General features: G+C 38.1%; 1 protein-coding gene across 11 annotated transcripts in view; it reads right to left on the reverse strand.

Annotated features, from left to right (window-relative positions):
- The window catches only part of PPIG (peptidylprolyl isomerase G), a 45,799-nt gene extending 26,926 nt beyond the window's left edge, over nucleotides 1-18,873 (reverse strand). The window contains exons 1-5 of one of the 11 annotated variants that reach the window (XM_005202370.5): nucleotides 18,739-18,873; nucleotides 1,816-1,865; nucleotides 562-599; nucleotides 178-255; nucleotides 2-76 (exon numbers count right to left, since the gene is read on the reverse strand). In XM_005202370.5, coding sequence (XP_005202427.1) covers nucleotides 2-76; nucleotides 178-238 — 136 coding nt within the window. In that variant the 5' untranslated portion in view covers nucleotides 239-255; nucleotides 562-599; nucleotides 1,816-1,865; nucleotides 18,739-18,873. Of the gene's footprint in view, nucleotide 1; nucleotides 77-177; nucleotides 313-561; nucleotides 600-1,815; nucleotides 1,866-18,327; nucleotides 18,427-18,738 lie in introns of those variants that run through there. The other 10 variants (XM_005202371.5, XM_005202372.5, XM_005202373.3 and 7 more) reach the window with 10 other exon arrangements.
- Between the last annotated feature and the right edge of the window lie 1,998 nt (nucleotides 18,874-20,871).

The raw sequence follows: 20,871 nt of genomic DNA on the forward strand, positions 1-20,871 counted from the left end.
CCTGTACAAAGACACCGAAAGTTCTCGCATGTTTTGGGGCACACATCAGAAAATAATTCAAAGACAACTCTTCCAGCTGAAAAAGAAGGTAGCTGGTTTATATTTCTTCATGTAAAGATAATTTAAAATATTAAATATTCATATATAAATGTTAAATAGAGACATTAATTTCCTTACCAGGTTGATTATTAATGGCGATGTCAAAAAAACATCTAGGACGCTGAACCTTTATTCCCATGGCGTCAATACTTCAATCTGAGTAAAATAGTTTCAGGCAAACACATTAAAACAGCAAAGATTTTTCATAAATTTCTGAAGAGAAAACAAAACAAAACTCTGTGGAGCATAAACAAGAAATGTAGTCTGAATTTATTTTAATATTTACTTCTATGACATAAATTACATGATTATTTTCTTTGAAAGATTAGACTGCATCTTGTAGAAAAGACATAAAGGTTTAGCCATTATATAATACAGTATTTTAAAAACCAAATATAGACTGCCACCTCAAACAGAGAATTGTATTAAGTCTGCATGATTAGTGAACTAGAGACAGGTTACCTTTAAATAGGGAAAAATCAAGGACAATCTTTTTGCTCCTAGAAAACAAAAATAAATTTTGATTAAAATAGTGAAGTTTTAAAAAGAAAAACATTCAAATTCCTAAAAATAATTCCTCAAGGAAAAAAGAAAGTGGACTACTTTAACAATAGTTATATATAGGGCAGATTACATTACGAGTAAAAATACATTACATTTTACATATGTAGTTATTTTTTGATCATGAACAACAGCCTATATTGATCTATCTAAGGTAGACAAAAACATCAATAAGTGAGATACTCTATGGAAGTTTTATCTACAGAGCAGACAGCTACTAGTTAAGACATTGTTTTCATAAGCACTTAAGGACTTCCTCCAAATTTAATACCTGGTGGAGAATGACAGGGTAAAGTGAAAAGCAGAGGAAACAAAGGTACTTAGTATAAACATTTTTCAAAACAATGAACTACAAAAATCTGTTTATCTGTTCAAAACAGAGACTAACTGAAATGTTTATGCTTTTGCGAAAATTATATCTTAAGCTAGTAGCTCAGTAAGCTCAGTAAGCAATGAATGATATTTTAAATCTAGTGAAATTTTTATAGATTCACAGAGTTATAGGAAATAATACACAGAGATACATGTTTCTCCCACGGTAACATTTTACAAAATGTAATAGCACAGCTGTAGGGTAAAAAGCATAAACAATGCTGACACAGTCCACATTTCCCCAGTTCTAGCCGTACTCATTTGTGTGTATTTATTTAGTTTTACAAAATTTTATTAAACCTATAGGTACATATTATCTACCACCATTCCTTATCAATTTTACACACACCACAACCACAGGTAAGAACAGTCAACAATAAAAGCATGGAAGACTGCCCAAATCACCAACAATTTGAAAAATACAAATCCTATGTTATTTATTCATTATTGTATGGGAAAGGGGGGTTACAAACTACTTTTTCTGCAACCTCCTCCATTTTTTATTTCCAAAAGATACTATATACTAACTAAACAAACTAAAATTTGTTTCATATGAAACAAAAAGAGGCCTTTCAATCCTCCAGGAAGATTACAGATACAGACTTCCGGAAAACAATAAAACAAAACAAAACTTACTAATTTTAATAGCTGGCTAAGTTTGTTGCATTTTTATTTGTATAAAATTTCAATGTATGCACATCTGAAGTTGAGAATAAACTGGATCCATAAATTTGAGGAAACTATCTTATCTTAAAGAAAAAAATTATTATTGATACTTAGTACCTGATTATCTTTTATCTTCTAAATAACTTGTGCAGGCCTTCTTAAATTCTCTACATTTGGAGGCAGAAAAAAAAGAGGAAATTTAGAGATTTAATTATTTTCCTCCATAAAAAACTTCTAAAGTTAGCTGTTTAGCCACAATATCCCAAAGATTTCCATTCTCAGAAAAAGAGTATAGTATAGATAGCACTGCCTAAAACACACCAAATTGTTTACAATTACAGTTGATTTCCTGTTTACCGTGTTTTTAAAAACTCCTTATTTGAAAAACAGGTAAATATTATGAAAGCTTATAAAGTAGTTCCTAATACCCTTAATCTTTTAGATAAAATCTTTGATGATTTTCCAAGTTTCTCAATTCTAAGGCATACTGTAAACAATCCTATAATTCTGAGACTTTGCAATCACAATAAATGCTATCACTAATTTATGGAGCTAGGGATATAAGTGGAAGCTACTAGGATAGCTGTTTGCTCTGTTTTTTTTTTTTTTTTTTGCTGTTGTTTAAGTGCTGCTTACATGGGTAAGTTTACTTTGGGAAAACATTAAACTTCACTTAGAATTTGTGTAGTTTCTGGTATGTTATGTTACACTAAATTTACTTTTGTTAAAACAAAGTAAAACTTTGTTAAAACTTTATCTAAAACAAAATTCTTGGGGTTCCTGGTGTCTCCTCCAAGCAGGAGACACGGGTTCGATCCCTAATCCAGAAAGATCCTACATGCTGCAGAGCACTAAGCCCATGCACCACGACTGCTGAGCCTGTGCTCTCCAGGGAGCTGCACCTGCTGAGCTCACATGCCCTGGAGCCAGTGCTCCACAGTAAGAGGAGCCCCTGCAAGAAGCCCACGCACCACAACCAAGAGCAGCCCCACATCTGCCACAACCAGAGAAAAGCCCGAGCAGCAGGGAAGACCCAGCACAGCCAAAAATAAAGAAAGAAATATTATTTTAAAAATAAAATTCTTATTTCTCTACCCCTGATTCTCTCAAAGAGTAAACACCATTGTCCAACCCGGCTGCCACCACTGAAGAAAACATAAATTTTATTGAACTCAGTATGTCCAAAATATTATTTCAACATATAATCAACATTCAGTTCAATTCAGTCGCTAAGTCGTATCTGACTCTTTGCGACTACATGAATCACAGCACACCAGGCCTCCCTATCCATCACCAACTCCCGGAGTTCACTCAAACTCACATCCATGGAGTTGGTGATGCCATCCAGCCATCTCATCCCCTGTCGCCCTTCTCCTCCTGCCCCCAATTCCTCTCAGCATCAGAGTCTTTTCCAATGAGTCAACTCTTCGCATGAGGTGGCCAAAGTACTGGAGTTTCAGCTTTAGCATCAGTCCTTCCAATGAACACCTAGGACTGATCTCCTTTAGGATGGACTGGCTGGATCTGCAGCAGTTCAAGCGACTCTCAAGAGTCTTCTCCAACACCACAGTTCAAAAGCATCAATTCTTCGGCGCTCAGCTTTATGGTCCAACTCTCACATCCATACATGACCACTGGAAAAACCATAGCTTTGACTAGACGGACCTTTGTTGGCAAAGTAATATCTCTGCTTTTCAATATGCTATCTAGGTTGGTCATAACTTTCCTTCCAAGGAGTAAGCGTCTTTTAACTTCATGGCTGCAATCACCATCTGCAGTGATTTTGGAGCCCCCTAAAATAAAGTCTGACACTGTTTCCACTGCTTCCCCATCTATTTCCCATGAAGTGATGGGACCAGATGCCCTGATCTTAGTTTTCTGAATGTTGAGCTTTACATGCTATTAATGATAATTCACATTCTCTTTCTGTTACTATCCTGTGCTAGGTTGCTTCAGTCATATCTGACTCTGTGCGACCCCTATGGACTGGATGTAGCCTGCCAGGCTCCTCTGCCCATAGGATTTTCCAGGCAAGAATAACAGAATGATTTGCCATGTTAGCAAGTTTTACAAGTCTTGGATATCAAGTGGGTTTTTTTTTTTTTTTGGCCTTACTGCAAGGCTTGTGGGATCTTTGTTCCCTGGCCAGGAATCAAACCTGGGCCACTGCAGCAGAGGAGTCAGGTTCTAACCATTGGACCGCCAGGGAATTTCCAGAAATCAGTGTTTATGCCGCATTTCAAATGTTCTATAACCACACGTGGCTGGTGGCTGGTGGCTGCTGTACTGGACAGCATGGTTCTAACTACCTCAGCTCATGTTGATCTCTACAACTTTATGGAACATTACCAAGTTGGCTCAGCCACACTGGAGATCCTGCTGTTCTTCAAAAGTCTGTGCATGCATGCTCAGTCATGCTCTTTGCAATCCCATAGACAGTAGCCCACCAGGCTCCTCTGTCCATGGGATTTCCCAAGCAAGAATACTGGCCACTCCAGTAGCCATTCCCTTCTCCAGGGGATCTTCCCGACCTAGGGATCGAATCCACATCTCCTGAATCGGCAGGTCGAATCTTTACCACTGTGCCACCTGGGAAGCCCAAAGAGCCAAGGCCTATCCTCTGTCACGTCGTTCACATTCACTATGCCCTCTGAGGAATGCTCCTACCCCAGATCTTCACATGGCTCACGTCTCCACTTAAGTCAGTGCTCAAGCATCACCTCCTCACGGAAATCATTCTTTGCCAGTATATTCACAGAAGCAGGCCCTATCCTCCAGCACTTTATATTCCCTAATTCTGCTCTACTTTTCCTCCTAGCATTTATTGCTACTTGATATTTTAAGTTTTATGTATTTTCCTCTTACCAGAATATAAGCTTCATGATGTGAGAGACCTGTTCAGTTTTGCTCCCCTCTTAATTCCAAAGTGCCTCAAACAGTACTTGATTATGGCAGGAAACCAATATTTAATAAATCAATAAACATACAAGGAAGAATAGGCATGTGTGAGAATGCTTTTCTGCAACACTGCAATAACAATAATTAAAAGGAAACACCCAAAATGTCCCCAAATGAGATAATGTCTGAGTAAACTGTGGTATATACATGCGATTTAATACTATAAAACAGTTTAAAAAGTCTTTACGCACACTATCCAAAACACCTGTTTAGGTGAAAAGAAAAAACAAAGTTGCATTCAAGTATTTTTTTTTAATACCCTAAAATAATAGTCTGCTTCCACAGACAGAAAGGTCTTGAGATAAATACCAAAACCTCAAAGAGTAAGTACTCTGTAGCAGTACAGGAGTAAGGATGGAAAGTCAATGAGGGTCTTTAACTATAATGTTTGAATTTTTGCAACAAGAATATGTTCACATATTAGTTTCTAATTTAAAGAAAGATATATCTTCAAAGTAAAATAAAATAGCAGAAAATATGTGAAAATATTTAGAGCCTATTTCTAAGTGAGAGTCATAGATGATTTTTGTTTTAGTTTTCTCATTCTCCAAGTTTTCTATGACAAATTCAGACTGGTAAAAGTAACTCTTCAAAAGAACATTCAAGACAACGTATTTTTTTAAGTGTTTTACTTTCAGGCTTACTACTGTTGTTTCATATTTAAATCTAGAAGATCTCAGGAAATTATTTTTCTTTTCACAAAACTGTGTACCCCTCCAAAAGGAAGGGTACGTTTGCTCCAAAGGAAGTAAGGAGAAATACTTGAGTATTTACCTAAATAAACTTTGGGTGTTAAATAACTTTTCAGGTTCTCTAACAATGAAATAAATAATGGAGACAAACTTGAGAGTCCTTTGGACTACAAAGATATGAAACCAGTCCATCCTAAAGGAAATCAACCCTGAATATTCACTGGAAGGACTGTTGCTCAAACTGAAGCTCCAATACTTTGGCCACCTGATGTGAAGAGCTGACTCACTGGAAAAGATCTGATTCTGGGAAAAACTGAAGGCAAAAGGAGGAGGAGGTGGGTAGAAGATGAGACAATCAGATAGCATTACCAACTCAGTGGACATGAACTTGAGCAAACTCCAGGAGATAGTGGAGGATAGGGCAGCCTGGTATGCTGCAGTCCTTGGGATTGCATGACTTAGTGATTGAACAACAAATAATAAAGAAATAAATAACAGAGACAAACAGATTTGATCTCATGAAAAAATGTATTATTTCTATTTTTCAAAGGGAAATTAGAAAGTAAAAAATTGGGGGAAATATTTCCAAACATGATGTGCTAGTTTCCTTACTGCAAAACACTGGCAAGGCCCATCCTACTCACTGGAGAACATGAAGCACTTTTAGTCCCGATATGTAAGTATCAGTCCACGTGACAACCAAAAGAAGCCCTCTCACTGTCCCTCTTCCCCTCCTTGAGGACTGTAGGGTCCATGCAGGAAACAATTAAAAGCACAAAGGCTACCCAAGGAAATATAAACAAACAAGTCATAAAAAAATAAAATAAAATATATAAACAGTATGAAAACTTTTGCTAAGCAACTTGGCACTGTAGACCAAGAATATATTCATAATCATTCTAACCTTTAACATTTTAGTAATTCAAACTCTTTGAATGTCTCTGCTGCTGCTAAATCACTTCAGTCGTGTCCGACTCTGTGTGATCCCACAGACAGCAGCCCACTAGGCTCCCCCGTCCCTGGGATTCTCCAAGCAAGAACACTGGAGTGGGTTGCCATTTCCTTCTCCAATGCATGAAAGTGTAAAGTGAAAGTGAAGTCGCTCAGTCGTGTCCAACTCTTCACAACCCCATGGACTGCAGCCTACCAGGCTCCTCCGCCCATGGGATTTTCCAGGCAAGAGTACTGGAGCGGGGTGCCATTGCCTTCCCCGTTGAATGTCTCTAAAGGCAGCCATTTAAAATAAAATCATCTTTAAAGAAAGTGAAAGTGAAGTCGCTCAGTCGTGTCCGACTCTTTGGGACCCCATGGACTGTAGCCCACCAGGCTCCTCCATCCATGGAAATTTCTAGGCAAGAGTACTGGAGTGGGTTGCCATTTCCTTCTCCAGGGGATCTTCCCGACCTAGGGATCGAACCCTAGTCTCCTGCATTGTGGGCAGACGCTTTACCGTCTGAGCCACCAGGGAATAGTAATTAGGAACAATCTAACAGTTCATACAAAAAAAAAAAAAAAGACAGAAGACCTAAATAGACATTTCTCCAAAGAAGACATACAGATGTTCCAAAACACACATGAAAAGGTGCTGAATATAGCTAATTATTAAAAGAATTGCAAATCCAAACTACAACGAGGTATCACCTCACACCAGTCAGAATGGCCATAATCAAAAAATCAGGGCTTCCCTGGTGGCTCAGTGGTAAAGAATCTGCCTGCCAATGCAGGAGACACCCATTTGATTCCTGATCTGGGAAAATCCCACCTTCCTTGGAGCAATTAAGCCCAAGTGCCCCAGCTACTGAGAGTATGCTCTAGAGCCCAGGAACTTCAACAAGAGAAGCCACTGCAATGAGAAGCCAGTGTATCACAGACCCAGCATGGCCAAAAATAAATAAAATTATTTTGAAAACATTTACAAACAACAAATACTGGAGAGGCTGCGAGAATGTAAACTGGTGTAGCTACTATGGAAAATAGTATACAGGTTCCTTAAAAAAACTAAAAACTGAATTACCATATGATTCAGCAATCCCACTCCCAGGCATAAAACCAGAGAAAAACACCGTTCAAAAAGATACATGCTCATTTCAGCAGTGTTTACAACAGTCAAGACATGAAAGCAACTTAAATATTGGTCGATAGATGAATGGATAAAGAAGATGTGGTATATATACAAGATGGAATATTACTCAGTCATAAAAAGAATGAAATCCCAAGTGCTGCCACGTGGATGGTCTTAGAAATTATCATATTAACTGAAGTAAGTCAGAGAAAGACAAATAACATGGCATCACTTATATGTGGAATCTTAAAAAATGATACAAATGAACTTATTTACAAAACAGAAATAAACTCATAGAAAATAAACTTATGGTTACTAAAGGGGATGCGGCAGGAGGGAGTTAGAAGTTGGGAATTATATACACAAAGACACACTGCTGCTGCTGCTGCTAAGTCGCTTCAGTCGTGTCTGACTCTGTGTGACCCCATAGACGGCAGCCCACCAGGCTCCCCCATCCCTGGGATTCTCCAGGCAAGAACACTGGAGTGGGTTGCCATTTCCTTCTGCAATGCATGAAAGTGAAGAGTGAAAGTGAAGTCGCTCAGTCACGTCCGACCCTCAGTGACTCCATGGACTGCAGCATTCCAGGCTCCTCCGTCCATGGGATTTTCCAGGCAATGTGTCTTTATATCAAATAGCTAAACAACAAGGACCTGCTGTATAGCACAGGGAACTGTACTCAGTATCTTGTAATAATCTATAATGGAAAATTATAGAATCTGAAAAAGAATACACACACACACTGAATACACATACACAAATGAATCACTCTGCTGTACACTTTCAACTAACACAACATTGTAAATTAACTATACTTCTATAAAAAATAAACAAAACAAAAAAAAACCCTAAATGTCTAACATGACAAGTAAATTAAGAAATATTCATATGATGGACTGCTATGCTGCTTATGAAAATATAATTTTTAATATAACATGGAAAAAATGTTTAAGTGAAAAAAATAGCAAAATTATGCAGTGAAAAGGACTTCAAGGGTAAAAAATTTCATATATACTGTCACTGTAGTGCTTTTTATAATAGTAAAAAAAGAAGGTGTATAGTAATAGAAATTGGTTAAATAAACGATATCGTCATGAAATGGATGGTATTCATCTAGCCATTGGAAATCATATTCTTACATGTTAAAATAACAAAGGTAACATTTTCACCAACTGGATTGAAGGAAATAAAAAATGCTGACCTCATATATTACCGACGCTAGCAAAGGGGTAAATCTGATAATCCTCTGCCACTGTGACAACACACATTACAAATGCATTCACGACCCTTTGACTCAATAGCCCTATTCCGAGGAATTTATATGTCATTCACGAAATAAGGTATGTACAAGGTCATACAAGGCACCATCACTTGTAATAGTTAAAAGGCCATAAAGCTAACTGTACATAAAGGAGGAAGAGGTTACATAAATCATATGACCTCCGTACAAGTTACTGGCTATAAAAAGGAATGAGGAAGCTGGTTATCTGCTATCCCCCAGCCCTTTTAAGTAAAAACAACAACAACAACAACAAACCACAGAAATGTATATGGTATATTTTCTTTGTATTTTTTCAAAATAACTTTAAAAAAACGGGTTTTGTCTAATACAGACGCATATGGTGGGAGAGGAAATGGGTAGCTGGGGAAGATGGGTAAGATTTTTTTTACTGTATTAACTTTTCAATTTTTTGCCACTACTAATACTAAAGCACACTAATACTACCATTAAAAGTTCTTTAAAAATAAAACTGAAAAAGAAAAATTATCAAAGACCACTCATAGATGAGAAGATATTCATATTAGGCGAAAGAAAGCAAGTTAGCAAGCAGTATTATCTGTAAGATTCCAATTTTACACATATCAAATGCACATAAAAAAGATATCATTCAATAAAAAAAGGAAATTCTGCCATTTGCAACAACATGGTTGGACCTTAAAGACAATAAGCTAAGTGAAATTAAGTCAGACAGAGAAATACTGTATGATCTTACTTGTATGTGGAATCTGAAAGTAAATTTAAAAATATATTCACGCAAACATGCATTCACACATGCACAAACACACCGAACTCAGAAAGATATCAGATTTACAGTTACCAGAGGCAGGGGCTAGGCTTGAGGGAACTGGATAAAACGGTTACAAGGTACAAACTTTCAGTTATAAGATAAGTAACTCCTAAGGATGTAATATACAACACTGTTAACACAGTTAGCACTGCTGTGTGGCAATTTGAAAGTTGCTAAGAGAATAAAATTCTAAAAGTTCTCATCACAAGGAAAAAGCATCATTTTTTTCCCTTGTATCTGTATGAGATGGTGGATGTTAAACTGAACTTATTGTGACAATCATTCCTCAATGTGTAAGTCAATTCATTATGTTATGCACTTTAAACTTGCACAGTGCTGTACTTCAATAAAACTAAAAGGAAAAACAGGATTTACATCAAAATATTAATGAATCATGAATTATGCAGCATTACCTACAGACATGGAAACAACTTAAGTGTCCCTGATAAGTGGATAATGAAAATGTGTCACACACACACTTTGAGGAGCATTATTTAGTCACAAAAAAGGAAGAAAATCCTTCCACTTGTGACAACATGGATGGGCCTCAGGGGCATTGTGTTAAGTGAAAAGAGGCAGGCAGAGAAAAACAAATACTGTACAATCTCATACATGGAATCATAAAACAAAAAGAACCCCCCCCCCCAAATCTGAACTTATAAAGTCCCAAGAAAATAGTGTGCATGCGTGCATGCTAAGTCTCTTCAGCTGGTCCGACTCTTTGTGAGCCTGTGGACTGTAGCCCACCAAGCTCCTCTGCCACGGGATTCTCCAGGCAAGAATACTGGAGAGGGTTGCCATCCTCCAGGGGATCCTCCCGACCCAGGGATCAAACCCATGTCTCTTACATCTCCTGCACTGCACGACTAGCGCCACCTGGGAAGCTCCAAAAATACAGGGTACGGCATGGTGAGTAATATGTGCTCTGTATTTGAAAGTTGTTAAACAGATGATCTTGTCACAACGAAAAAAACATCTGTATGTGAGGTGAAGGTTAACTAGACTTACTATGGTGATCATTCTGTAATATATACACTTAATCACATACACATGGGCTTCGGTCATAACTCAGTAGGTAAAGACCTGCCTGCAATGTAGAAGACCAGGGTTTGATTCCTAGGGCAGGAAGATCCCCTGAAGAAGGGAATGGCTACCCACTCCAGTATTCTTGCCCGGAGAATCCCATGGATAGAGGAGCATGGCAGGCTACAGTCCATGGGGTCGCAAGAGTTGGACATGACTAAGCAACTAGACCATCACTGCCATCAATCACATACACAGTGAATTACACACACATAATCATATACACAGTGATCATGTTGTACAGCTGAAACAAATTTAAAGTTATATGTCAATTACACTTAAAAGGATTTACAGCAAAATATTAACACTGATAATATCTTGGTCATGAATTTAAAGGTAACTGTTATGTATTTCTGTTTTCCAAATTTTCTTCAACAGGTATAATTTTATAATCAAGAAAATATTTTTAAAGAAAAACCAAATGAGATAATTTTCTGCTTATTAAACTAGCAAAGATCTTTTAAAGGAATAATTCCCAATACAGTAAGCAAATCCTCTGGAAATGTATGTAAAAACTGTTTATACCTCAAACTGGTTTATACCTTAAAAACCAATTGCTAGGAATCTACTGTAAGGAACTATTTTAGAAAGCCTTCATGTATAAAGTTGGCCATGTTAGTGCTTCTTTTATACTATCCGAAGTAACCTTTTCAGTATTATGAAAAATGATAGTTGAACAAAATATCACAGTTGTTGAAGCAATGCTTACAGTGATCAATAACTTGGAAAATGTTCATAATTGTTAAAAATAGTCAAGATATAAAACAGTAATGTAATATTATTATAATCACATAAACTACTCCTTCAAATTCAAAGATTTACAAAAGAGAAAAAAAGACTCAAAGGAAATAATCACTACAGTATTTGGTTTTAAGACTGGAGAGTGGGGATATATGTATGTATACGTATAGCTGATTCACTATATGTGAATCACAGAAACTAACACAACATTGTAAGCCAACTATATTCCAATTACAAAAAAAAACACTGAAGAGTGTTTTTGCCTCACTGTACTTCTTTCTACTTCTTTAATAAACATAACTGCTATTATAAATAAAAAATTCATAATATAATTTTAAAAATGTACATACACTCTAAGATTATAATGTGCATGTCTCTGTGTGGTTATAATACGCATTTAGGTAACACCACACAGGGATACTTTTCTTAGAAACAGATTTAAATGGTATCTTGAAACAACAAATCAAATATGCTTTAAATTTAAGAAACATGAAAGATAGCAAATTATTATTAAAAGCACTATATAAATATCTTAAGTATGTGAATGTTCTAACATTAGTAGCTAATGAAGAACAATGATGACACAAAAGATGGCTCAATGCTATGTCTCTAACATTACTGATATCAGATTTTATCTAATCAAAAATAGGATATAGTACTCCCTCTTTAATTATGATTTCCTGTTATTACACTATCTAAAAAATGCAACACAAACATCTAGTCAATTTTTTTTTTCTTTTTGAGGAGTAAAGAGGTGGCGCTAGTGGTAAAGAACTTGCCTGCCAATGCAGGATATGCAAGAGATGCGGTTCCTTGAGTTGGGAGGAACCCTGGAGGAGGGCATGGCAATCCACTCCAGCATTCTTGCCTGGAGAACCCTCTGGACAGAGGAGCCTGGCGGGCTACAGTCCATAGGGTTGCACAGAGTCAAACATACCTGAAGCAACTCAGCATGTATGCAAAGAGAAAACAGTACTGACGGATAACAAAAACACAGTTCAGGACAAAAATCAAGTCTACACAATTTCAATACAATAAGTCATGAATTTCCTAAGAATAGTTCACAAAAGAAGCTTTCAGAGCAATAATCTGCAGGTGAACTGTTCACTGCATAGTTGTTTAATCTCAATGAGTTGCAGCTATTCCTGTAAAATGTAGCTATAATTTAAAAAAAAAAAATCATCGTTTCGAGCAACATGCCCCATTCCTGTACAGCAATCAGCATTGTATACCCCATCAGATTAGGTACATATGTTCCAGTCTGACCTAGTTTCCACTACTGCATGTTAGCTGTTACCATTTATCATTTACTTGAGTTTTTGCATTCACCTCACCTGCCCGACTTCCTCAGAAATCTGAGTATTTGATACTTACTTCCATCTACTTTATTTATAAAGAAAATACTTTTAAAGATAATCAGTAAAGCTAACAAGCTCATGAAAAAAGTTGAGTAAAATTAAGCCATAACTTTTAACATTTTAATGTATATTAAGTTTCTTCTAAGCAGATAGAATTACAAATATTTTATCAAGAGTATCATAGTCACTTTAACATGTCAATAATATATAATGCAATAACATTTCAAAATATTAAATGCTGGGAAATAGATGGGGAAACAGTGGAAACAGTGTCCGACTTTATTTTTTTGGGCTCCAAAATCATTGCAGATGGTGACTGCAGCCATGAAATTAAGACGCTTACTCCTTGGAAGAAAAGTTATGACCAACCTAGAGAGCATATTCAAAAGCAGAGACATTACTTTGCCAATAAAGGTCCGTCTAGTCAAGGCTATGGTTTTTCCTGTGGTCATGTATGGATATGAGAGTTGGACTGTGAAGAAAGCTGAGCGCCGAAGAATTGATGCTTTTGAAGTGTGGTGTTGGAGAAGACTCTTGAGAGTCCCTTGGACTACAAGGAGATCCAACCAGTCCATTCTGAAGGAGATCAGACCTGGGTGTTCTTTGGAAGGAATGATGCTAAAGCTGAAACTCCAGTACTTTGGCCACCTCATGCGAAGAGTTGACTCATTGGAAAAGACTCTGATGCTGGGAGGGATTGGGGGCAGGAGGAGAAGGGGACGACAGAGGATGAGATGGCTGGATGGCATCACCGACTCGATGCACATGAATTTGGGTGAACTCCGGGAGTTGGTGATGGACAGGGAGGCCTGGCATGCTGCGATTCATGGGGTCGCAAAGCGTCGGACACGACTGAGCGACTGAACTGAACTGAACTGAGGATGTATGATATGCCATGTGCTCCTGAGCTCAGTTGTGTCCACCTCTTTGTGACCCCATGTACTGCAGCCTGCCAGGCTCCTCTGTCCATGGAATTTTGCAGGCAAGAACACAGGAGTGGCTTAGCATTTTCTACCCTAAGGGATCTTCATGACCCAGGGGTCGAATCTGTGTCTCTTATGCGTCCTGCATTGGCAGGTGGATTCTTTACCACTGCTCTACCTGAAACTTCTGCAACAAATATATTTCATAAAAATATCAGAGATGAATCAAATTCATAAGTAAAAAGTTTAATCTTGTAGCTTCAGACATGAAATAATTTCCATATTCACTTAAAGTAACATGAAGGTTGGAGATGGGGGGCAGAAGGACACAGACAACTAATTATTAAAACATATAGTAAAAAAACATGGTATTTGTAATCGTGCTTTGTTGCCGAGTCATGTCCAACTCTTTGCAACCCTGTGGACTGTAGCCCACCAGGCTCCTCTGTCCATGGGGATTCTTCAGGCAAGAATACTGGAGTGGGTTGCCACACCTTCGTCTGAGGGATCTTCCCAACCCACGAATTGAACCCAGGTCTTCCGCATTGCAGGAAGATTCTTTACCAGCTGAGCCACCAGGGAAGCCCCAAAGTGAAAGTGAAATTTGTAATTAGGCAATAAATAATGCAGTGACTTTATTACAATCTTTATTACATGGAATTACATTCATAATTCCAAGAATTACTTGGAAGTTTAACACAGTCTGAGGGAGTCTGCAGAGTACTAAGTCTTGAAAATGGAGATATTAAATACTCTTAACTATTACGATGACAAGCAGGTCTTTGCCCTTTCTGATTCCCTTGGTTAATTCTTAATTGTCCTTAAAGATTGAACACAGCCAAAGTACACTCTAGGAATTTCACCCTGACTCTCTGAAGTTAAAATGACTGTTTGTTGAATTTTATTTTCATTATCATAAATTTGTCTGGAGAAGGAAATGGCAACCTACTCCAGTATTCTTGCCTGGAGAATCCCATGGACAGAGGCGCTGGTGGGTTACAGTCCATAGGGTCGCAAAAGAGTCAGACGAAACTTAACAACTAAACAATAACAAACTCCTTGAACTCAGAACCTATCTTCAACACCAAGCACAATGCCTGGTCCAGCACTACACTGCCAAACAGAATGCTAGTTAAGGCTTGAGCAGAGGACTTGCCCAGCACCTTTTCTCCCACATGTACTGCTTCCCACAGGAGTATTGCTAATATGTATCTATAGTGAGTAAATCCTCTCAGCCTATTCCACAACTGAAAGGAGCTTATTCTTTAGATATGCCTGCTGGGGCTGCATTCTGTTAACAAAGTGTCTATTTTCTTTTCTTTAAACAGAATCCACTATAAGAGAGCATTTTCAGTTCAAGTCCAAGAAATAAAGATGGGAAGTTCTCATCTGTTTAAGTTTAATAAAACAGGTAGCAATTTTCATAGAAGACTTGCACCTCTAAGTGCAATCATATTAAGTTAAACTAATTAAAAGTATAGCAGATATTGAAAACTTTCAAAGATAGCAATCTAACATCACATTTTATATTACTCTCTACCTTAATGTAGTTCACAGAAATCAAATGAGAAATAAAAACGGACTGGTTAAAAGATATCTAAATACATTTATGAATGCCAGGTTGTTAGTGAACTAAGTACAAATAAGTTGACATTCTGGGGCGTCAGAAAAGGCAACTCTGATCTTCCATATAGTTCCTTTTCCCGTAGTGTCTCTGACAGTCACAAACCTCTGCACTGGTAAAAACATGATTAACAGTGTACAGGCAGTTAGTAGGGCTTCCCTGGTGGCTCAGATGGTAAAGAATCTGCCTGCAGTGCAGGAGACCTGGGTTTGCCCTGAGTCAGGAAGATCCCCTGGAGAAGAGAATGGCCATCCACTCCAGTATTCTTGCCTGGAGAATTCCAAGGACAGAGAAGACTGGTGGGCTGCACTCCCTGGGTCACGAACAGCCAGGCTCAACTGAGCAACTAACTCACTTCACTTTCAGGCACTTACTAAATTTCTAAATCCTCCAGAAAACTTAAAAAGAGAAAAGTTGGTATGATGCCAAGTTTGGTGTTAAATAACTTACTGCACGTACAATCTGAGAGACAAAAATCTAGTACAACTATGCTAGTGCAAACTAAAAAGCATATACCAACTGGGGAATCTCTGCTAATATTCTTAATATTGTACCTGCAATTATCTAAGCTCTTATAACAATAAACTTATCCCACTGTCTCAAGAGATAGAACCAAACCATCCTAGCACTGTGTTATTTAATCCAGTAACTCCTAAATAAAAAATTACAGATTTTTGAAGTTTGAAGGAAATAGGTAATCTGGTCCAATCTTCTAAGTGTATAGACTTGGGAACAAGAAGACTAGAGAGTTGAAGTGACTGGCTCAAAGTCACAAGTGGAAAAAAAAAAAGCAAGAGTTTTCTGGTTAAGATTATAGCTTCACTGTTAAAAGTAGCTTATAACCTGTGCCTGATTCATATTGATGTAAGGCCAAAACCATCACAATATTGTAAAGTAATCATCCTCCAATTAAAGAAAGAAAGTAGCTTATTCATAAATATTCCAAATAATGGTTACATAATTTTACTTTTTATCAAGTGACCACGATGCAAAGATTTAATTATGAATAAACCTTAAGCTAAAGTTTATACACAATTAACAGTAGCTTATTAATATATACAATCAGGCTTCATGCAATTTAAAAATAAGTAGGTTAAGGAATCATTCATGCTTTAAAAATAACCATTTTAATATCAAAAATTGATAACCACAAGTATGACATAATTAAATTCCAAGAACAAGTTGGTAATCATTTTAAGCCACTACTCAAACTAAAACGAAGTGTAAAACATTTCCTGTCTGGTACTAAAAGTACAAAGTCCCAGTTACAGCATACAGAGAATTTATAACACTGCCTGTAGTATATTTCAAGATGCAAGATTTGCCTTACAGAAATAAAAATATACGGAGTTCTTATGGAGACCATATATTCATTAAACCAGGTCAAAACCACTGACACTTAAATGAAAACTAAAAACTGGTACTAATATTAAAGAAAAAAAAAAGTGCAGCAGATAGATTTGCAATAAACTCTTCAAATAACCTCAAATAATTATCTATGGATTCCAACTACATATAACAAGTAAGACACATTAGTACTTGAGGATACAGAGAATAAATAATACATTCTAATCCTGTTGAAATATCCTATAAATAAAACAATAAGGGAAAACATCAACATATATTTCTCAAAAGAGCAACACTTGAAGAACTGTAGATGGTGTCCTGACAACTAGTAGAACTAGCTCATCCTACTATAACTATTACCAATTTCCTGATGTTTGGGAGAATGGATGCTGCCTGACAGGAAATCTAATTTAAAATATGCAAAATATCAAAAGAATAAAGACTTTACCAAAAGAACACCGATACTGCAAGACCACAGTATCAAGCACCAAAAATCAAAGACTTGTGTAAGTCACAATAAACGTAATGTGCGCTTTTCACTCCTAGGGGAGCCACTGAGCTCTTACTCAAAGCTAATTTCACACAGAATTTTAACAAACCTGAATATTTACTTTTGAAGCCCACAGCTTGATAATAGCCTGAAATTAGAATATAATTTTATAGATGATAAAAAAAACCTGAGGTTCAGAAAGATGGTCGGATCAGAAAAGAACTCAAAATTTCGAACCTTGTCAGTTTTCTTACTTGTACACTCCTGACAACAGGGAAAGGCAACCCTGACAAAAGTTCGCAAAAGCAAAAACCTTAAAAAGTAAACAAAATTTTTAAAAAGGCACAGAATCCTACTACAAGACGCCATTAGGATCTCAGGACACCAATACTCTTGAACCATAAAGAAAACGTTAAGGTAAAGGGAGCTCTGTTTAAAACAAATGTATGTAATATGTAATCCCTTATAGAGAAGATCCCATCTTAAATGATTAAACTAAAAAAAAAGGAGTGATAAAACGGGTAAATTGTCGCATATATAAAAAACATGAATTAGAGAAACAGCCATTCTAGATGTCGGTGCCTTTTATGGATTTTAAACCGCGATTTCAAAACTGTTTACACACCCCCTCTCCATCATCTGTACAAACCGGCCATTCTTTGCCAAACGGTAGTCCACAGACTCACTTTTTCTATCTGGTTTTGACTACTGAAAATTAACCGTACTCCCTAATTTCCACAACATTTAATTGTTTTTGGACGCATTTCTGACCACTACTGCAAACACTTGGTCCTGCATAAAGTACTATTGTGGGAAGAAATGAAAATCAATGCACAAAATGGTGCTTTTATAACATTTTAAAAACGACAAAGTTTCCCATTCCTGCAGATCTCGATTCAGCACCTTAAAAGACTAAAGACTAGCCAAATTCGCACACTTCCCCCAAAGCATTTGGAATTCCGAAGCCATCACCTTCCTACAAGAGTAATTCCTCCTAAAAGGCCTGCGCTGCACACAGTTCTTCAGAAACGTGGGAGAACTTGGAGTCAGTTCTGGGTAAGAAGGAAGAGCCTGGATTGGAGTTTGGGGAGAACTAAGTGGCCTGTGCCACTACACTACGCAAGATAGTCGCTATGAGAGGAAAAGGTCGGAGCAGGGGAAAGCCTGTCTTCGTTCTAATCTTAACCCCTAAGATCCAGGCTCCTCGCCTGCCACTCTCCACCCCTAATCTGACAGGATGGCAGGTAACGCGTCCCGTTTCCCCACCTATCCTCCCACCTACCCCGCACTCGTGCTCGGTCTTACGATTTTGAAGCATCAAAATCACCCCGGCTCCCTGGAGTTCAGGCCACCGTCGCTGCCGCCATATTACAGCTTGTGCGGCAAAATGCGTCAGGGAGGGAGGTGTGCGCCCGAGAAGGGAGGGCGGGGGCTGGCAGGGGGAGGGCCATTTTCCAGGTCCGGAAGGCACGGCTGGAAGCCCTCTCCAGCAGCACCTGCTGCAAAGCTAGCGCCACGATCCTCGGGGGCCCCTCTGGGATCGGGCAGCCCCAATATCTTGAGAGGAAGACGGTTAAGTCGGTCTGGGCCTATCGCGCCGGCTCCGCCCCTCTTCTAGGGCCCTTCCCGCTCTCGCACCCCGGCAGTGCTGCAAAGGACGGTACCGAAACAACACAGGCTCTGCGCCACCTACTTGCACCAGTCCAGTCTCCTCTTCCCGGGGTCCGGTCCTTTAAAGCGCTTCAAATCTACCGCCGCCAGAAAAGGCGCTAAAGACCACTAACCGACTCCCTCCCCCCACAACCCAGGCCCGGCGTGGAGGGGAAACGTCGCGCCGGAAATACGTCACTGCTCGGTGGCCCGCGTCTTCTGGTGATCCCTTGCTTCGGTACCTCACCCTCCCTGGAGTTCTAGGATTTGGGAGCGAGTTAAATGCCTGGCCCATAGGTAGCTTAATGGTTTCTGTGTAAGTTGATTGACAGCGTTTGTAACCGTTAGAATGCCAAGTCATTCGTGAAATGAAGTGCTTCACTTAATAAACATTGATTGAGCCTCTGCCAGGGTGTTGGGAAGGAGACCCTACTTTCAAAGAGCTTCCCAGGTCAGCTTCTAGTTAATGCTATGACACACATTAAAAAAAAAAAGAAAAGAAAAGAAATGAACAAAGTGCTATTTGAGAAAAGGAGGAAATTATGAGGACATTGACGCCCTTTGTTGTCTTTTAAAAATATTCGCATAGCAACCCCATGATATGTTATCCTTGTTTCACGGATAAATTGAGGCTCAAGGAAGATAAGTGCCTTCCCAAATACATTGTTCCTAAATACCAAAGTAAGGCTTTGACTCCAAATCCAGTGCTTTCTGGGGAGAACACTATTTAGGACATATGTTGCTATTTAATTGTTTCAAGAGATTAAGAGTTCCTAGATTGTTAGAATTGTAATAATTCCCGCTGATATTCAGGGGAGTTGAGGGCAGTCATTGTGAAGATATGCCATGTGTTTTAAAGAAAACAGCCCCCTTGTGATGATTAGTGATATGTGTCAACTTGGCTAGGATATAGTGCCCAGTTATTTGGTCAAAGAATAGTCTAGATGTGTTTCCCAGGGTATATTTTAGATGTGATAAACTTTTACAATTCGAAGACTTAAAACAGGGTGGGACTCATCCAATCAGCTCAAGGCCTTGAGATCAGAGGCTGAGATTTCCTAAGGAAGAAAGCATTATGCCTCAAGATGGCATTATAGAAACTTTGCCTGGGTTTCCAACATGCTTGGCCTGCTGTGTTGATTTCAAACTCAAGACTGCAATATCAACTCTTATGTGCACTTACAGCCTGCTCACCCACCCTACAGATTTCAGACTTTCCAGCCCCCACAACTGTAAGCCAATTCCTTACAATAAATCTGTTTTTCTGTAAAAACAAACAAAAGGAAACAGAGGACTTAGATTTCATTATTGTATGAAAAGAAAGTTACAATTATTTAAAATTTTCACTTCTTTATCTTTGGTAAATTAGTAATTATCAACAACATGTGAGCATGTGGCAGGTACACTTAAGGGTCTTCACCGGTTTTATTAGCTGTAAAACTGAGAGGACAATCCTGGCCTCTTTAAGCCATTTTGCTTTCATTGCAGGAAAGTAGCGTCATACTCATCCTCAAACAACTTAGAGGTTATGTGAGTTCACACTTTGCAGTGAGGAGGGCAATTCTTTAGTACCTTTAAAATTCTAATTTATAGTGAGCACGATATTGAGACAGATTTTTGTTAGCATGGGTTTGATTTTTGCTAATTCAGATTCCTTAGAATATACTTTTATTTAGCTGTGATATACAGATTTATTTCTTAGATTTCTACTTGTAGAGGTAATGTGTAGTTTCCCTCTTTATCATCCATTTAGTTAGACACAATCTTTGAGGATATAGTACAGATTATACCATAGTTAACATTTTGAGATGCGCAAAGGTAGTATTACTAATTTGTTCCAGGATATACTTTTTTCTTAGAGAGATAGACCTTTATATGAAGTGACTGAAGAATTATTTAATAGTAAGGTATTAACAAGTACTTAGATATAGTATACATTATAAATGGTCACATTTTAGAGGATTCCTGAAAGAAGTCTTGAAGCAGCTTTACAAATGTTAATTCAAAGACTGGTGGCTGGTGGTGAACTATGACAAAGTTTTCACTATTCTTAAGAACAGTTGTTTTGGGGGGAAATTCCCTTGTGATCCAGTGGTTAGGACTCTAGCGCTGTCATTACTGGGACCCTGGGTTCAATCCCTGGTCAGGGAACTAAAATCCCATAAGCCATATCTTT

The sequence above is a fragment of the Bos taurus genome, chromosome 2 (assembly GCF_002263795.3).
Source record: "Bos taurus isolate L1 Dominette 01449 registration number 42190680 breed Hereford chromosome 2, ARS-UCD2.0, whole genome shotgun sequence".
NCBI lineage: Eukaryota > Metazoa > Chordata > Mammalia > Artiodactyla > Bovidae > Bos > Bos taurus.